The sequence below is a fragment of the Ictidomys tridecemlineatus genome, chromosome X (genome assembly GCF_052094955.1).
Source record: "Ictidomys tridecemlineatus isolate mIctTri1 chromosome X, mIctTri1.hap1, whole genome shotgun sequence".
In the NCBI taxonomy this organism is placed as follows: domain Eukaryota; kingdom Metazoa; phylum Chordata; class Mammalia; order Rodentia; family Sciuridae; genus Ictidomys; species Ictidomys tridecemlineatus.
The window spans coordinates 18,795,142-18,813,892 of NC_135493.1; the positions used below are offsets into that span (position 1 = coordinate 18,795,142).

The following is an 18,751-nucleotide window of genomic DNA, read 5'->3' on the forward strand; positions in this document are numbered from 1 at the left end:
CAATGAAGAGTTAGCTATCAGGAAGTAAGGGCAAGAGAGCATGGGACAAGAGGATCAGGCCCAGAAGCTCTGCTGAGCAGAGAACATTTTAATGGGAAGTCCAATGAAAATGTGGTTGAGTAACCCATGGCAGAAAGTTTTAATTAGGTAAGATTGCACATAAAGTGGGAAGGAAAAGAGTAACTGTGTGCCTGGGAGCTTCAGTAGACCAGTGAATCTTCTAGCAGTGGTAGGTCAAACTTCATTGGCCTATAGCAGATTTCTTAAACTTTTGTAACATCCCTCCTTTTGTTTCACCTAAATAAATTTTAGAGCCAGTGAATCCCCTATATAGAGGGGGTGCTTAAAGTTTTCCAACCCAATATTTTCTCAAAATTTTCATCTTATTTTACTTTTTTTTTTTTTTTTGGCAGTACCAGGGATTGAACCCAGTGCTTGCTGGGCAAGCACTGAACCAGCCTCCAAATCCTCACCACCTTTCTGATGTCCCCATAACCTGATTATTTTCCTGATTGCCCAAATTGCCCATATCAGTGCCTTTCTTAGTTTACTGACACCAGACTAACTGCCTAGCAATAATTGGTAGCTTCCCTAGATTCCTGTCAGTTCTCCAGATCTCTGTGAGGATTTAAAAAAAAAAAGACCATCTTTTGTTCCCCTCCGAACTCTAGTCTTCAGTGTTCTTTTCAGATTTCATTTCCCTTGTTGTCAAACTTGATCTCAGGCCTGCCTCCTTATTCTCTGCATATAGCATCTAGCCACTTTCATGTTTATAGAATGACCCACAGCAGCAACAGGCACTGCTGCTGTGTGCATACAGTTACTACTGTGTCCTAAAAATGGTAGTAGCACTTCTTGGTTGCTGAGAAAGTGGCAATTTTCTTGGAAAACTTAAAAATAAATAATGAGCTTCTTCAACTGATACTTCCAAGCCAAAATCATTTGGTGGGTTTTGTTCTGCTGTAATTATCTTCTACCTTGGAGCAGACATTTTTCTTCTTGCTGTGGTTTGTTCCTGCTGTTTACTTGCTGATTGATAACTATGTGTATTTATCCAGAAGGTCTGTAAGATTGGAATGTCTCACATTGAAGAGACAAGGCAAGGAAAAGATATGAGAGAAGCCAAAGAAATGCAAGTTGATTCTCAGGTTTGATTATTGAAACAGAAGAAAAACTGTTGGCTAAATTAATTTGCATATATAAGGAAAATGGTAAAAAATGCTTTTATGTAGTGTTGTTTGAGGTTTTTAACTTTCCATAAGTTCTGTCATAACAATTTCTGAAACTGGTTCTCCCACGGGGTGCATAATTGAATTTGGACACTGCCTTCCCTTGGGAGCAATACCTGGTATCATTCTTTCATGAGCTAGTCCTCCAGCTAATCTTTAGTGATTTCTTATTCTCCTACATATATTCAAAGAGCTTCTTTCAGTTGGAGGGTTGCCTTTCTCTGACACTTTTCTTTGGGATGGCTTTGTTCATGAGATTATTGTCCACTCATTTTCCACTTACACAGAATTTTGTACTATTTCTTCTCTACATAAAATAAGTAGAATTTGCTTTCATTATTCCTGCCTCTTGTCCTGTCATAGGGGTAGCTGCATTTGGTATCATGGTCTTTCGGTTTTAGTCAGGCACTAGTTTTGTTTTGCCCCTCCAACTCCAGAGTAAACATGTCAAGTTTTCCCATGGCTCTTCACACACCGGAATGAAAGTTTATCTTACACATTTTGGCTATTTGGTAATTATCTACTCAGGGTATGAAATACACTCTCATCTTTCTGGAAGCAAGCTCCATTTTTCTCCCCAACTTGATTTGGACATGGGAGTCGGGGAAATGCCACAGAGCTCCCTATCAATGAATTTCCTTACTTGTAATAATCTTGGATAACTATACCATTCACATGTGTAGGAATTACTATACAATTTTATTTTTGTTAATGAATTTTGTACCTTTGCCAGTATCACAACATAAGAAGTCTTGTTTTCCAGGTCTTTTAAAAATTATGAAAGATGCTGATTGTTAAAAAGATACACTTATCTCTATAGGTTTGAGATTATAGGATGAAACAGTAACGGAAGAATTGCTTTATTAAAGTGTGTGTGTATTTTAAATTGGTTAGATATTGGTCCTCACCTGTTTAGTCTCCTCTCTCATTTAACCTGCTCATCATGTCACAGTCAGCTTGATGTTCCATTAATAGTTCTAGCCCATTAATTTCATTCACTTCTGCCCTGCCAGCCCCAGTTTTAAAACTTTGGACACTGTTTTCTTCAGAAAAGTAAGAATTATATGGTGAAGCCCTTAAAGGATTCCTGCATGTCAAACTTCATGACTTCTGTAGGCAAAGAAGATTTTACTTCACACACGTTGAAAGCAAACATATTGTTCTCTGATATTGTGGTTGGGTTATATGGAGCAGCAATGCAAGGTAGTAGCACAGGTGAAGTGACATACAAAAAGTGAATGCATTATGAACTCTGAGGTAGGAAAATTCAGACTGGCAATTGTCTCATTGAAGTTAGATTTGGACAGGTTTCAAAAGAAGGCATAAAACAGACAAATGTGTGGGAATTATTAAGGAATTACAGGCAGAAGGAAGTACTGCAAAAAACTGAAATGACAGGAAGCACATGGACTCTTGGGTAACACTAACTGAATTTTACTTAATACATTTTCACTTGTACTGCTGTTGTTTGTATTTGTGTGACAACCTGAGAGCATGAATAGTTTACTACTGCTTCTTTCATCTGGTCCCTAGTTGATGTCCCTAGTTGATAAGATATTAACCAATACTTTGATTTGTAAGTGAATAAACAAATGAACACAACAGTCAGCAGAAAGGGCTGCAGAATACTAGGAAGGGTTGCAAAGGAGAAAAAGGAATTAATTTCCAGGAATCCTCATTTGTCATGATTTCAATGTATCAAGTACATGTTTTCTCATGAAAGAATACTCTTAATGAAATCGTATTTAACTTCTGAAAAATTATCTACACATTCTGTTTTCTTAATTAGTTATGTCTTATTAATAGCACTGAGCATAATCATTTTTAAAGAATCGAAAAATGCTCTGCCAACACTCTCAAAGGGTTCAAAGCTTGAATAGTTCATGGGAACAATTTGCTAGTCTAGAGAATTTTTCCCATTTTGCTCAGGGCCTCCTATGGAGAGATTTATGTGCAGTGTATGTCAAGAGGCAAAATAATGGCATTTCTCTGCTATACAATGACTCAGACATTTGCCGAGTGCAGAAATGCACCTTTAAACCAGAGAAAGAAAAAACAAAAGTCTGCCTTGGTCCAATCATTTTGAAAAGCCATGCACACTGAAGCTAGGACCAACATAATGACAGGATTTAATTGCTGATTCTTGAGAGGCAATGCACCTCTTGATGTGTTGACCTTTAACCCAACCTTGGGAGGGTGGAAGAAGGGAGGGGATGATTTCTGCTTACCTTCAGCCCACCCCATCCCCCACCTCCTGCATCTGACCATGTCTGCCTGTAAACCAGTCCACATAACCCCTAACATGTACTCACGCCCCCACATTCCCATTATTTAACTTCAAGCTTGGGAGCCAGGGTGAGAATGAATAGAAAAACAGAAAGGAAGATGGGAGAATAGGATACGGAAGTCTCTAAGTAGTTGACAGCTGCTTGGAAGCAAGGAGCAGAATTATAGCTACTGAAATGAGAGCTGGACTTCTAGTCCCCTGGTGCTTCTACTCCACCCCACCCCCAATAACTTATGAAGTCTTTTCATGGGTTTCTGTCCCCATTTCACCCTTTCTAGGTCCATATTTATAATCACTCCTTTCTTTACACTTCAGCTCCTGTTTCTTCTTAATTGTTTAGTTATGAATGGCAGAATCTTGAGCAAGTTAAATTCAAGGCTGCCAATCACACCTGTGCCATGGCAACTGGGCAGCTGAATGTAGCTAAAGAAAAATAAAATATGCTAATTCATCTCGTGGTAAATTCATGACAATGAACCTAAGTCAGCCCTTGGTGCTTCTCAACAAGCTTACTACTCTGTTCATTCTCCTGGTCTTTTATCAAACTTTTTTAACATCTTTTTTTTTTCTCTTCAATACCTTCAAGTGTTCTCCAACCACACTAGCCTGCTTTCTGTTTCTAACATGACAACTGCATTCCTACTTGAGGGTCTTTTTATTTACTCTTCTTCCTGCCTGGAGCACCCTGTATCTTAACTATTTGCTCCCTCACTTCCTTCAAGACCCTGCTATAATGACATCACTATCAGTAAAGCCTTCCCAGGCCTCCATATGTAAGACAGCAACATATCCCTTTTTATCACTGGCACACTCAGTTCCCCTGTTTTCTTTAGCTATTACTGCCATCTGATATTTTCTATTTTATGTTTATTTTCTATTCCCTTCTAGAATGAAAGTTTTGAGAATCTGAATTTTGTCTTTTCCTAGATTATCTTCTGTTACTTAGAGCTTGATGTGTTTTCTAATATTCCATACATATTTGTTTAATGAATAAATGGATGAATGCCCGTTGACTTTTGAAAATCCCCATGGGCTTTTGAGAATGCCCTTTCCCATTTACCAAACCCAGCATATTCACCTACCCATCCTTCTGTATGTTCTATATGTCACCATGAGTTTCCAAGCTCAGATGTAATGCACATCATCCAATTGTTGGAGAAATGTTTTATTTGAACTGTCTTGGGAATCCCAGTGGGCTTATTAAGTATGTTATACCTAGAATCACAATCTCAACAGAATAGTCCTTAAAGATAGCTTTGGACATTTTTCTGTTCATTTAATGACTAAAGTCCATTATGATACAGGTAGTTCAAGTGTGAGTTGAAGTTGTTTTATTTTTAAAAGCTCTTTCCTGTGATTATTGAAGATAGCCAGAAATTATTATAAAATTCTGTGATTGGGTTGGGGTTGTGGCTCAGTGGTAGAGCACTTGCCTAGTATGTATGAGGCACTGGGTTCAGTTCTCACCACCACACATAAATAAATGAATAAAGACATAATCAATGTCTTAAAAATGTTTTTAAAAATCTGTACTAATTATCTGGCCCTGTCTTTTACACTTACTGCATACATGGGCTAGCCCACCACCTTGTGAATTATTCATCTATCTAGTGCAACTTACTTGGGTAACTTAACAGGATCTCCTATCATCTGCTAGCCATGTCTTTGTTGTTTCACCTCACTTGTTTTTAAGAAGTTGTGAGATAAAATGATAATTAAAATTCACCACCAGTACCACACCACCTTCTATACATTGACCATCACCTACTTGATGCAATAAACACATACTTCATTTCATATAGATCATCACAATCATAATCATCTCAGTAGAGAATTGATAATAGAAATGTTACTTTCTCATAGTTATTGAGCCTAAAGGACCTTGTGGATTTTATTCACCTGCCTTCAGATTTTCCAAATCTTCATTTCATTCATCTCCCTGTTTTCCAAAACAAATAGCTTTCTAAAGGATCATCCATTCAACCAAAACACTTAAAAGAAAATAGTTCTTTCATCTAGTTTCTTTTTTTTTCTTTTTTTGTAATGAACTCTTTGGGATTGAGAAATGCATATTCAAGTTTGAAACGTGTATAGCCATTTGTATTCAAGTTTTTCTTGCTCTGGAAATAATGAAAGCATGAGTGGTGGGGGAAATTAACTGCAGACTTTAGAGGGTCAATATTCTAAAAGCAGCACTAATAAGTTATCTTAATTTGGAATTAATAACCTGGACTTTTGGGGTCTTGGTCTTGCCAACAGTCTCCCCAAAAGCAAATTTTTGCTTGCTCAGCAAAGGATGTAACAGGCATTTTTTTGTTTTGTTTTTAAATTGCTTTTATTGTCTAAGTATATGACTGAAGAATGCATCACTATTCTTATTACACATATAGAACACAGTTTTTCATATCTCCGTATATAAAGTAGGTTAAAAACAATTCGTGTCTTCATACATGTACTTTGGATAATGATGTCCATCAACATTCTACCATCATTGCTAACCCCATGCCCCCTCCTCTACACCCCTCTTCCCTATCTAGAGTTTGTCTATTCCTCCCATGCTGCCTCTCCCTACCCCACTATGAGTCAGCCATCTTATATCAGAAAACATTCACCATTTATTTTTCGGGGGGATTGGCTAACTTCACTTAGCATTATCTTCTCCAACTGCATCCATTTAACTATAAATACCAGGATTTTATTCTTTTAATGCTGAGTAATATTCCATTGTGTGTTTGTGTGTGTGTCATATTTTTTAATCCATTCATCTACTGAAGGGCATCTGGTTTAGCTCCACAGTTTATCTATTGTGAATTGTGCTGCTATAAACATTGATGTGGCTGTGTCCCTGTAGATTGATGTTTTTTTTTTTTTAAAGAGAGAGTGAGAGAGAGGGGGGGACAGAGAGAGAGAGAGAGAGAGAGAGAGAGAGAGAATTTTAACATTTATTTATTTTTTCTTAGTTCTTGGCGGACACAACATCTTTGTTGGTATGTGGTGCTGCTGAGGATCGAACCCGGGCCGCACGCATGCTAGGCGAGCGCGCTACCGCTTGAGCCACATCCCCAGCCCCCTAGATTGATGTTTTTAAGTCCTTTGGGTATAGACTGAGGAGAGGGATAGCTGGGTCAAATGATGGTTCCATTCCAGGTTTTCCAAGGAATCTCCATACTGCTTTCCATATTGGCTGCATCAATTTGCAGTCCCACCAGCAATGTATGAGTGTACCTTTTTCTCCACATCCTTGTCAACCACTTATTGTTGTTTGTCTTCATAATGGCTACCATTCTGACTGGAATGAGATGGTATCTTAGAGTAGTTTGATTTGCATTTCTCTAATTGCTAAAGATGAACACTTCTTCATGTTTTTTGATTGATTGAATATCCTTTTCTGAGAAGTGTCTATTCATATCCTTGACCAATTTATTGATTGGGTTATTTATTTATTTATTCATTTTTGGTGCTTAGCGTTTTGAGTTCTTTATATACCCTAGAGATTAGTGCTCTATCTGATGTGTGAGGGGTAAAGATTTGCTCCCAAGATGTAGACACTCTGTTCACCTCACAGATTGTTTCTTTTGCTGAGAAGAAACTTTTTAGTTTGAGTCCATTCCATTTATTGATTCTTGATTTTAATTCTTGTGCCAAAGGGAGTCTTAATTAAGGAAATTGGGGCCTAATGCCACATGATGAAGATTAGGGCCTACTTTTTCTTCTATTAGACAGATTGTCTCAGTACCAGGCATTTTGGAGAGTTGAGGCAGGACCTAATAAATCTCACCCCAGGATATCCCTCTTGTCTTTTACAGAACACTGCTGGGTATATATATATCAAGCCATAGAAAATGGCACTGAAAGGATATTTTCCTAGATCCTTTGTACTCACTGAAAGGATATCCTCTTGGGTTATGATGCCTACAACTGTGATCATTAAGAGTCTGAATCATATAGGCATAGTGAATACTCACATACTTCATGTGCCTAAGAGATCTGGTTAGTTCCCAGCACTGAGTAGATGCTCAGCAAATCATAAGATGCTGCACAAAAATGTGCAAGAAATGATTCAATGACCAGGAAGGCTCATGTAGAATGAATTAGTAAATTAACAATGAAGCAACCATTTTGACTAATTTTTTTTAACTCTATAGCCAGCTTCTATGCATCATAGGTCATGCTTCCACATTTGATAGAAGTAGTGCAGTTTTTGAGATTTCCTGGCTATTATGTTTTGAGATAGCAGCTAGCTCAGTGTATTGCACTTAGAAGTTGGCACTACTAGTCTGTACATGAAATAAGAAGCACATTGGCTTTTGTAATCTTTAAATATAATTATCATATGTTTGGAATCTGAATTAGGGATGAGAAGGAAGCAGGAAGGTCACTGCACTGAAGTTTACTTTAATCTGCATAGAATTAGAATATAGTAGAGTCTTGGAGAACCAATATATTTTAAATTAAAATCTAAAAATGACCAATCCAAGGAAGCTTCAGAAACCTTTAGTGAGAAGAAGAATGAAAGAGAATTTAAGCTTAAGATGTGCTAGAGAAGTAGGCAGTGGTAGACTGCTCAGCTGTACATCAGCAAGATGGTTCTACCTATCTTTACTTTCTACACTGAGTGGGCTCAAAGAAGTTTCCTTTATTCTGGAATGAAATGTAAGTTGGTCTGATTGCAAGGAAGGAATGATGAATGCAGACATCATTTTGTAAACATATCCCTTCACTGTTTTTGAAGGAAGAGAGAAGAAATGCCAAGAAGATCTTACATTATTTGAGCTATGATTAGAAAGCAAGAGAGAACAATTTTTGATAAATACAGAAGAGATGGGGTTGCAAGGTTTCTGAATGTAGACTGGAAGAAGTTTTGAGTTTCTAAGTTCTCCCAAGTGGTTAAAAAATAAAAAAGGAACAATTAGGACTGTTTTGTGGAGAGGAAATAGCTTAAAACCTTTCTTAGCATCTACAGTAGCACAGTGAACTATAAATAATCCAGAGAACTTGAATTTGTTGCTGTGCCTGAATGTTTTTATGGCCCCATTTCTACCATGATAAATAAGATCACTCTCTCACTTGGGTGCATATGCACTTTTCTATATGGATGGGTGCAATCCCTACTTCACTGAACATAGGTTGATGAAATATTTTATAAAACAAAAATCTCGTTAATTTATGCTCCACCAATTTTGAGTTTTTGATCATTTGAACAGGAATTGAGCAGAAGTTTCCTTGAGTATTATCCATAAAGACAGGGTTTATTGAGCAAGTTAATACCATAGACAAGATTCAAAAAGAATATTTTTTAACTATTTAGGACAAAATACAACTTCCAATCAATTTTTGGATGTGTACTTTCTGATAAAACATTTGTAATACTAATTTCTTTAATTAATTCAGATTGATCTCAGAAAATTTCTGGGTTTCAATGATTATTTAAATGTATCTAATATTTCTCTACTTTTTTTTCACTTTTTAAAAATTTTTATTTATTTTATTCATGTTAGTTATTGATGGACTTTTATTTTTTATTTATATGTGATGCTGAGAATCAAACTCGGTGCCTACATATTTGAGGCAAGTGCTTTATCACTGAGCCACAACCCCAGCCCGTTTTTTTTTCTTCAGTTTTTTGTTTTAATTTAGTACAGGGGGTTGAAACTAGGGTCTCACATAGCAAAGCATATACTCCACTTTTGAGCTACACCCCCTGCTTCCCCACTGGTTTTAAATACAGGGAGCTAGCTCAGGTTAAGAGGACCCCATGACAAGAAATAGATGCAGAAACCTTTCTAAGCTATTAATATGATGGGCAAGAAGTTTTTATTCTAATACTTCTGTCAAAAAGGGGTAAAATGCATAGTGGTTCCTCATTGCCAAGTGAAAAAAAAATAACATAACTGGATTTGGAATGAGGAAGATCAGTTTATTTTGAGTAGCCCATGTGTGAAGTCCTCTAGATATTAAGGGATAGTCATCTGTTTCTGGGTTAAGGATCACATTTCTTATTCACTTATTGTAGTTGCCCCATGTGGTCATTCTGTGACAGAAAAATCACGTTATATATGCACTTAAGACAGTTTTCAGTATGATTTTTACCTATGTATTGAAAGTCTACTAAGTATTTAATGATCTCAATTGAAGTTGGAAATTTAATCAAAATATGATCTGATATTGTGGTGGAAAGATTTAAGAAACATTTTTTCTCCAATAGTTTAAAAAAACTTGATTTATTTCTTTAAAGAGTCATCTTATCTTGGGAATCAAGATTCTGGACCTGCATGCAACTATAATAAAAAACATTATTTTAATCACTAAAGGTCTAGCTATTCAGAATCTGAAGATATTTTCATATAAAACTTATACTGTAAATAGTATCATTCTGCACAGAGAACTAAATAACCATTTATTTTGGTGTTGTTTCTTTAGGTGAATTCTGAAAACATCGAAACTTCAAGATTTTTTAGTAACCCAGGATACGTGGACTTTCTCTGTAAAGAAAATGTCATCTGCCACAACGGTACACGGTTATGTCCAAATATGGAACATGAAGACAGGGATGTCTAAATCAACAGCAGCATTCATTGAACCAGTGGAAGGAAAGAAGAAAGTTAAACTGATGCTCTATTTCAATACTGGACAAGTTAAAACTTTTCAGCTGAGTGATAATATTAAAAGTGTGGCCTTTAGAGCCTATGGACAAAATGAAAATCACCTGCATTTAACTTTCCAAAATAACGATTTCTTGTTTGTTGAGAGATTATCATCCACCCATGCCAGAGAGTTGAAGACACTCCTAGACAGAGTCCATCAAATTGGGGGTCAACCACCCATGAAACCTGGCAAGGAGGATGGTGTCTTTACCAGCACAACCATACAGAAGGGGATCAGTAAAACTTCATCACACAAAGTTTATAAGACATCAAGTAGTGGACACCTGGAGGTAGCCAAAGAAAGAACCTCTTACATTCAGAAGAAGATGTCTTTGTTTGCAGAAAAATCATCATTTATTAGGAAAGGGCTATTTGCACATCATTTTGGGAAGAGGAAAAGAATACTAGCATCTGATTTAGAGATGAATAAAAGTGAGAAACTCATGAAAGAAAATTACTTCAAAAGAAGCACATACAAGATAAATCCCTGGAAGTATGTGAGCCACACTTGGGAGAAACAATTGAAGGAAAGAGAGTTAAGAGAGAGAAAGAAATTGCCATTTGAATCTTCATTTGTGACCAGCTTTCTTGGAAATCCTTACCTAGATGTTACTATTCCCCACATTATCACTGAGAAAGTATTTGTGCCATTTTTTTGGGAAACAAGTTATGGTGAGTATATCCCAGAGTGGGATGTACTTGAGAAGTCTGTTACATTTTTCCCAGAGAAAGTATGGCAGGGTCTCCCCAATTTGGGAAACACGTGTTATATGAATGCAGTTTTACAATCCTTATGTTCAATTCCATCCTTTGTTAATGATTTACTCAATCAGGGTTTCCCATGGGGTAAAATTCCCCATGATGCTCTTAGCTTATGCTTGGCACAGCTGCTTGTTTTGAAAGATATTTATAATATAGCAACAAAGGTGAAGTTACTTGTGAGTATTAAAAAAGCCATTTCACTAGTTGCAGATATATTCTCTGGCGATGTACAGAATGATGCTCATGAGTTTTTAAGTCTTTGTTTAGATCAGATGAAGGAGACCATGCAAAGATTAAGCTTAATGTGGAAGACTAAAATGGAATTGGAGGAAGATTCGCCTGAAAAGCTTTTGTTTGCTTATTCTCCCACCAAAATGATTGTTTGTCCTGTCATCACAAATTTTGAGTTTGAGATACTGCGCTCTATTTTTTGTAAATCATGTGGTCGGGCTGTTCTTAAGACAGAACCAAATAACTATCTCTCCATCAACCTTCCCCAAGGAACAAAAGCCGATCCTTTGTCTATTCAGTCTACTTTTGACCTTTTCTTTGATGCAGAAGAGCTTGAGTATAAGTGTGAGCAGTGTAATCACTATAGGTCTATTGCAGTACAGAAATTCAGTAGGCTACCCAGGGTCCTTATTGTTCATCTGAAACGCTATAGATTGAATGAGTATTGGTCCTTAAGGAAAGATGAGCAGGAAGTCATTATTCCCACCTATTTAAAGTTGTCTTCTCATTGCAATGAGAACACAAAACCACCTCTTCCACTTAGCGAGAATGCCCATATTAAGGATTTCCATTTACTAAAAATTTTTCAAAACATGAGTTTTGGAATTCTCAACTTAACAATGCCTGAAACAAAGTTGACCTCAAAATCCAAAGATTCCCTGCCTTTACACATTGGATCAAATAAGAAATCTGTACCACAAAAATTTCAGCGATTCTTAAAAGGGGCAGGTAGAGAGCAGCAGCAAAAAGACTTGGAAAAAAATTCTAAACTGAATATAATGAAGTCAGAATTGGCATCCTCAGGAAATGTAACGCTTACTGGACAACAGCTATCTGCTGGCTCTATGAATTATGTGAAAGATACCTCCCTTTCTCCAATTTGCAAAGATGGAGGTAAACCCAGCCCAGACACATCTCTTGCAGATAAACCCAGCCTAGACACATCTCTCACAGAAGCTCATTCTCAAGAAGTATCTGAAAATACAGAAATAAAGAAACATGAGGAAATTAATGGATTTGTAGAGTTAGATTTTAGTAGTTTTAGTGAGACTACTGAAGATTTGTATGAAGATAAAAATCCCAGCATTCCTGGAATATTCCAAAATGTGGCCAGACAGACCCAGCAGTGTGATAGCGTGAGAATCCATAAGCAAGCCCTTGAACAAGCACTTCCTCAGAGCCTTCCAAAGCTAAATGCTCAGGAGCACACACAGAATTTCAGACCTACAGAATTAAATGTCCAGAAGCCTGATGTGAATTCCTTATGTTCAGTGGATGCCAATAGGAACCCTGAAGATAAAGATATTTTAGATAAGACAGAATCAAAAGCCAAGGAACCAAAGGAACCAAAAAGAAGTGCCGATAAAAGAGATCGTCATACTTATAGGCTCATTGGTGTTATCAGCCATATTGGGAGTACCACCCATTCAGGCCACTATATCACTGATGCCTATGACTTTAAGAGGCACCTCTGGTTCACTTACAATGATTTACAGATATCTAGTATCCAAGAGGTCCAAGTGCAGAAGTCCAGGCTTTGCACAGGTTACATCTTCTTTTACATGCATGATGAGATCTTTGAAGAGCTATTAACAAGGGGAGAGAGCTCCCAGTCTTGTAGCACCAAGGCAAGAAAAACCCCTCAGGCGCAGTAGTAGAAACGGACTCCTTGTTTCACACATCCCCTTGACTTCCTCCCTCACTATCATTTTCTCCATAGAACTCCAAACTCTATCCCAGAGATGAAGAAGTTACTATCCCACAAGCAAAGTTCAAATAGAAACATACGGGGATACCTCCTTTCTAAACCTGACACACCTCAATCCCAGGTCTCTTGATCAATGAGCATTGATCATTCCTACAAGACAAACTGTTGCTTTTCATGTTTTAATGCAGTGGCTTTAAAAGTGAAACAGGAGTATAATAAACTAACTAGAAATGCAGAATGGGTTCCACTGTAGACCTGCTGATCCAGAAATTCAGGGCAGCAATCTGATGGTGATTGTGATACTTGATAAAGTTTAGGAACCACTGCTGTAGTTTGTACAGTACCTTGGTGTATTTTGCTATTGTACATTTGAATTGTTTGTTTTAAAAATTGTTTTAAGGGCTGGGGATGTGGCTCAAGTAGTAGCACGCTCGCCTGGCATGCGTGTGGCCCAGGTTCGATCCTTAGCACCACATGCAGGCAAACACATTCTCCCTGCCGAAAACTGAAAAAAAAAATATTGAAAAAATTTAAAAAGAAATAAAATAAAAATAAAAGTTGTTTTAATTACATTTTTATGTATTTGTATCTAATTACTTTTGTACTTTTAAACTCATTAAAAGTACAAAAATTGGTTTTCTACTGATTATACTCATTGATTTGGTAGGAAAAAAGAGGTGCTGGGATCCTGGCAACTATCTCCTCAATAAATGAGGCTGATAGTTTTTGAATACTTCTTAGTGTTATAACTCAATGCCAAGTGAAATCTCCACATAGGATGCTAAGTACTTTTCCTCAATAGCAAAGGGGTTATATACCTCAGACATTGATCTTGAGGATGGAAAAGTTGATTTGCCCTCAAGAATTGGCCTACTTTTCCCATTTGTCTTTTAGGTATTGGCCCTTGGTGATCTGAGCCCACTTGGCCATTTCAGTCTTCTCTGAGGGGCACTAGCCTTGCCTAAACTATTTACTATGACTTTATCTGCAAAAATTTGAATAATTTTCTGCATTGAACATAAGATTCAGTTCCAGATTTCTTTCACAAGTATAATGACCTTGTTCCTTCAATTAGTAAATAGTACATGCTTTAAAGTACACTTGTAGGATTTGAAAGTCTTGTTCTGATGTGATACAACACGAGAAAATCTGTATCGAAACAATCTGCTTCTGAAGAAAGCCATGTGTATTCTGTGGTGGTCATATTTTGTAAGAGCTCTGTGTAATACAGGGACTTAATAATTCTTCTGATACCAAGCATGCATCATTACTGTAATGCCTTTTGTTGCCTTCAAGATGGTGGATCTATAGTACCTTGTGTCTTTGTTGGGAACAAATGATTTATACTGAGACCTTCTCACATCACATAGAGGCATTGATTTTCAGTCTCATCTTTACCAACTTGAGTTCTACCCCTTGTTTGGGTATGGTTTTGATATAGCTGTGTTAAACCAAGAATGTGTTGATGTTCTTAATCGTAATCCTAAAAGCCTTTAATGAAGTGAGTTGGAATTTTAATGGTGTGGAGAAGTCCAAAAGTTTAGGGAATTCTGTTATTCAGAATACAGTGTATCTAAAAGGAGGTCTAAATGGGATCTGAAGATTGCTAAGGTATATAGTTGGGAGTCTCCTAGATTGAAGTAATCACTCTTCATGGAAGAAAGTGTTTTAGACACAAGTTGTTCAATTTCTATAGCACTTCAGCAGCTTGAGGCAGCTAGTAAGGCTGGACATAGATGTAGAAGAGGCAAGCAACAGTTCAACTTCTAAATTCCAGCTTTAGATCTCTTCAAAATTAGTTATGGAGGCCTCAGAAGAGTGAAGGAGTTGTTTTGAGAGGAGTACAAAGATCCCCATATATCAAAGTTCAGGGGTTTTCCCCCCATTGATTACACCCTGGACATGTTCTTTAGCATATAGCAGATTGGAAGGTAAAGATAGGGGTATCTAGGACAGGGAGGATCTTGGACAAAATCTATCATTGTTCCATGAAAGGAATTTGAGTACACAGCATCTAAACTATCTACAAGTTACCTTGCTACTTCAAATAAAAGACTAATTAGTGACAATCTGTTATGGATGTAAATTGGTTTTCTAATACATGAATCAGGTTTTCAAGTAATCCATGGAGATCAATGTGATGCATAGTGCACTTTTGCCTATTCAACAAATTACCACAAAGTTAATATCTGAAAATCCTATTAGTTTTGGAGATTGCGTTTGAGCTAGGTGTCACCAGGCTAAAACCAGCTGTTATCAGGGCTATAATCCTTCAGGATGTTCTGAGGACAAAATTTGTCATATCCAAACTCTAGAAGCTGCTCAAATTCCTTGGCTTTTGGCCTCATTCCTTCATCTTCGATGTCATCAGTTTTGGGCTGAATCCTTCCTGCTATGTCCATTTTCCCCTTGTCTGCCTTCCTCTTAAGAAACATCGCAGTTAGACTAGGCCCACAGTAATCCAGGATATTGCCCTGTGTTAGGGTTGGCAACCTTAATTCTCATTTGCCTCATAACAAAGTATTCAGTTACCAAGGATTAGGATGTAGCCATCTCTGATATTCTGCCTACCACACGACTGATAGAAATTTTTTTTTTAAAGAGAATTTTAACATTTACTTTTTCTTAGTTCTCGGCGGACACAACATCCTTGTTGGTATGTGGTGCTGAGGATCGAACCCGGGCCGCACGCACGCTAGGCGAGCACGCTACCGCTTGAGCCACATCCCCAGCCCCGATTGATAGAAATTAACAGAAAACCACTACCCCAACAACAAAAGCTTGGTGGTTCAGGATTCAGTAGTATCAGGTTAAGAATGCAAAGCTTCTGAGGTGTTTAGCTGAGTATGAGTGAAATGTCACTGATGATTAAAGAACTCCAACCTTGAGGCCAATTAGAAAAAGACTATAGTTGCGTTACATATTTAGGAAATGCAATTGTGTACTCCTGCTTTTTACTCTTCTATTTCCTATATTTAATATTATGTACAAGTTTATTGAAGACAAACTTGTCCTTAGGTACAGATTATTCAATGGAATCCTGATTGAATTTGAGGACTACTTAATAGTGCCCATGATAAATGCAATAACTTGAGAATTGGTCAGATAATTGGAGACAAGCGAGAACTTCAAGGACTGGCATGTCTAGAGCTATTGCTGGAGGTGGTAGTGCATGCCTGTAATTTCAGCAACTTCCTAAAGAAGGAAGATCACAAGCTCAAGGCCAGCCTCAGTAACTTGTGAAACCCTGGCTCAAAAATAGAGATGGGGATGTAGTTCAATGGTAGCATTCCCCTGGGTTCAATCCCTAGTCAAAGGAAGTAAGGGAGGAGAGTTATTCTGCTACAAGGGAGTTCAGATGTGTACATGGGTGAATCTGGAAGCTGAGTAACCAGGGGGTTGACTATGCCAGTTATCAGTGTATTGTCCCTCAGTTTCTAAGTATACCCTTCAACAAATCTTGGCAACAATTGATTAAATTCATTTAAACATTCCCCCCTTCTTTACAATAAACATAGGAGCTTTCTTGGTGGAGGGCATCTCGGATACACTGCAAGTAAAAGGTGCTTTCCTGCTGTTTCTTGTTTGTGATGGACTAACAATCCTGTTGTATCTGGTAGTAAAATATCCTAGCCATGAACTCAGAATGAGTGGTCCCTGATGCCTTCAGTTCCACCCTGGCCAGGTGATCACTTTCCTGCTACATTCTCAAGGTAGACACCATACACTAGTGGGCCTGACCTTCACTAGTGTCCTGATTACCTCTGCTCCTATCCCTTTTCCATGCTTGCATCCATGGTCCTTATCCTACAGATAAATCTATTAGTTGTAATTCTTTATATTGAATTCCTATTTAAGTTCTATCAACTGTTTGGACCTAGACTGATAGAGGTTGATCCAGATGAGGTGTTCTAGCTAGAATATTAAATCCAAAGTTTTTAAAACACGATCTTTTTATTGCTGTATTTTTTTGTATGTAAAACATCACAAAGAATGTTGAATTCAGGCCAGGTGTGGTGGCACACGCCTGTAATCCCAGAGATTGGGATGCTGAGGCAGGAGGATCACAGTTCAAAGCCAGCCTCAGCAAAAGCAAGGCAATAGGGTTGGGGTTGTAGCTCAGCAGTAGAGTGCTCAGCTAACACGTGCAAGGTGCTGGGTTCTATCCTCAGCACCACATCAAAATAAATAAAATAAAGGTATTAAAAAAAAGCAAGGTGATAAACAACTCAGTGAAACACTGTCTCTAAATAAAATACAAAATAGAGATGGTGATGTGGCTCTGGGGTTAAGTGCCCCTGAGTTCAATCCCCAGCACTGGAAAAAAAATGCTGAATTCAGAATCACAATAGCCAGTTCTTCATGTAACTTCTGGAAAAGTATGACTGAGATAAGCAATAACATATTTTATGCTCCATATTGCTATGTTGATAACATTAGGGTCTACTGGATGGTTTTATGGGGTTATTGCAGTTCAGTCACATAAACCAAATGTCAGTGACAGGGACTTTGGACATCACTCTTGGTTTGTGCTCATCTATCAACCTGTTTACACTTCTCTCTCTGTTGACCCACCCAGTAAAAATATTTCAAAAGAGAAACCTTAGAAACATTTGTTTCTGTAACCTAAAAGAGTGCTTTTATTTCTCCCAACAAACACATTAAAGATTTCATGCTTGAGATTACCAGTGTACTAGGCAAAACAGACTCATGGCCTAGAATAATTTAGCCAACATATAAACATACTTATGAGTTTTTCTAGAAATATAGCAAGATGCTCTTTAAAACTTTGTGTTGCATCAGTGAGGATTCACCAGACAAACAGAACCAATAGGATATGGATGTATGTGTATGTGAGTTGGTGTGATGATAATTTTAAGAGTATATGGGCTAAGGGATGCTCAGATAGCTGGTAAAATATTTCCAAGTATGTCTGTGAATGTGTTTCTGGGAGTTATTAGTATTTAATTCAATAGACTGAATAATGAAAATTGTGCTTACCAGTAGATGTGGGCATGATCCAATTTGTTGGATAATGGGGTGACAATTTAAAAGGCATAGGAAGAGAAAATTAGCTCTTGGCTTCAGCTGGGATATTCATCTTCTGCTCTCCAACATCAGTGTTCCTAATTCTTGAGCCTTCACATGGAGACTGGAACTTTTCCCTGTTCTCAGCCCTTTGAGTTTGCACTGCACCCAGGCATCAGTTTTCCTGGGTTTGAAGCTTGCAGACTGCAGATATGAGACTTCTCGAACCTCCATAATCAAGTAATCCAACCCCTCATTATAGATCTTTGTCTCTACCTATAATCTATCCAGCCATCCTGTTCTATTTCCTTGGAGAACCCTGACTAATACAGCTAGCAAGTATGAATTATGAAGGGTAATCTGACAGGCTGGAAACAGGCTGATGTCCATAAAGCAAGCTGGCAGACTAAACTACTGCACTATTGAGGTAGAATTTCTTCAGGAAACAGGTTTGGCTCTTAAGGCGTTCAAATGATTAGATGAGGCCCACCCACATTATCAAGGGTTACATTCTTTAAAGTCATCTGATTAATAAGTGTTAACTACACCTACAAAATACCTGCACAGCAACATCTAGATTACTGTTTGATGAAACAACTGGTCCTAGCAAAGCTGACAGATAAAACTATCACAGCTGAGTACAGTGATGTGTACCTGTAATACTAGTGACTCAGGAGGCTGAGGCAGGAGGATCACAAGTTCAAGGTCTTCCTTAGCCACATAACAAGCTTCTGTCTCAAAAATAAAAATAGGCAGCCTCAGCAAAAGCAGGGTGCTAAGAATTCAGTGATACCCTGTCTCTAAATAAAATTCAAAATAGGGCTGGGGATGTGACTCAGTGGCTGAGTGCTTCTGATTTCAG

The 18,751-nt window shown here is 37.7% G+C and overlaps 1 protein-coding gene across 1 annotated transcript in view; it reads left to right on the forward strand.

Moving 5' to 3' along the window:
- The window catches only part of Usp26 (ubiquitin specific peptidase 26), a 64,629-nt gene extending 50,998 nt beyond the window's left edge, over window positions 1–13,631 (forward strand). The window contains exon 4 of the mRNA XM_005337704.3: window positions 9,937–13,631. Within this exon, the coding sequence (XP_005337761.1) occupies window positions 10,010–12,808 (2,799 nt within the window). The 5' untranslated portion in view covers window positions 9,937–10,009 and the 3' untranslated portion in view covers window positions 12,809–13,631. The remainder of the gene's footprint in view (window positions 1–9,936) is intronic.
- Window positions 13,632–18,751: the final 5,120 nt, after the last annotated feature.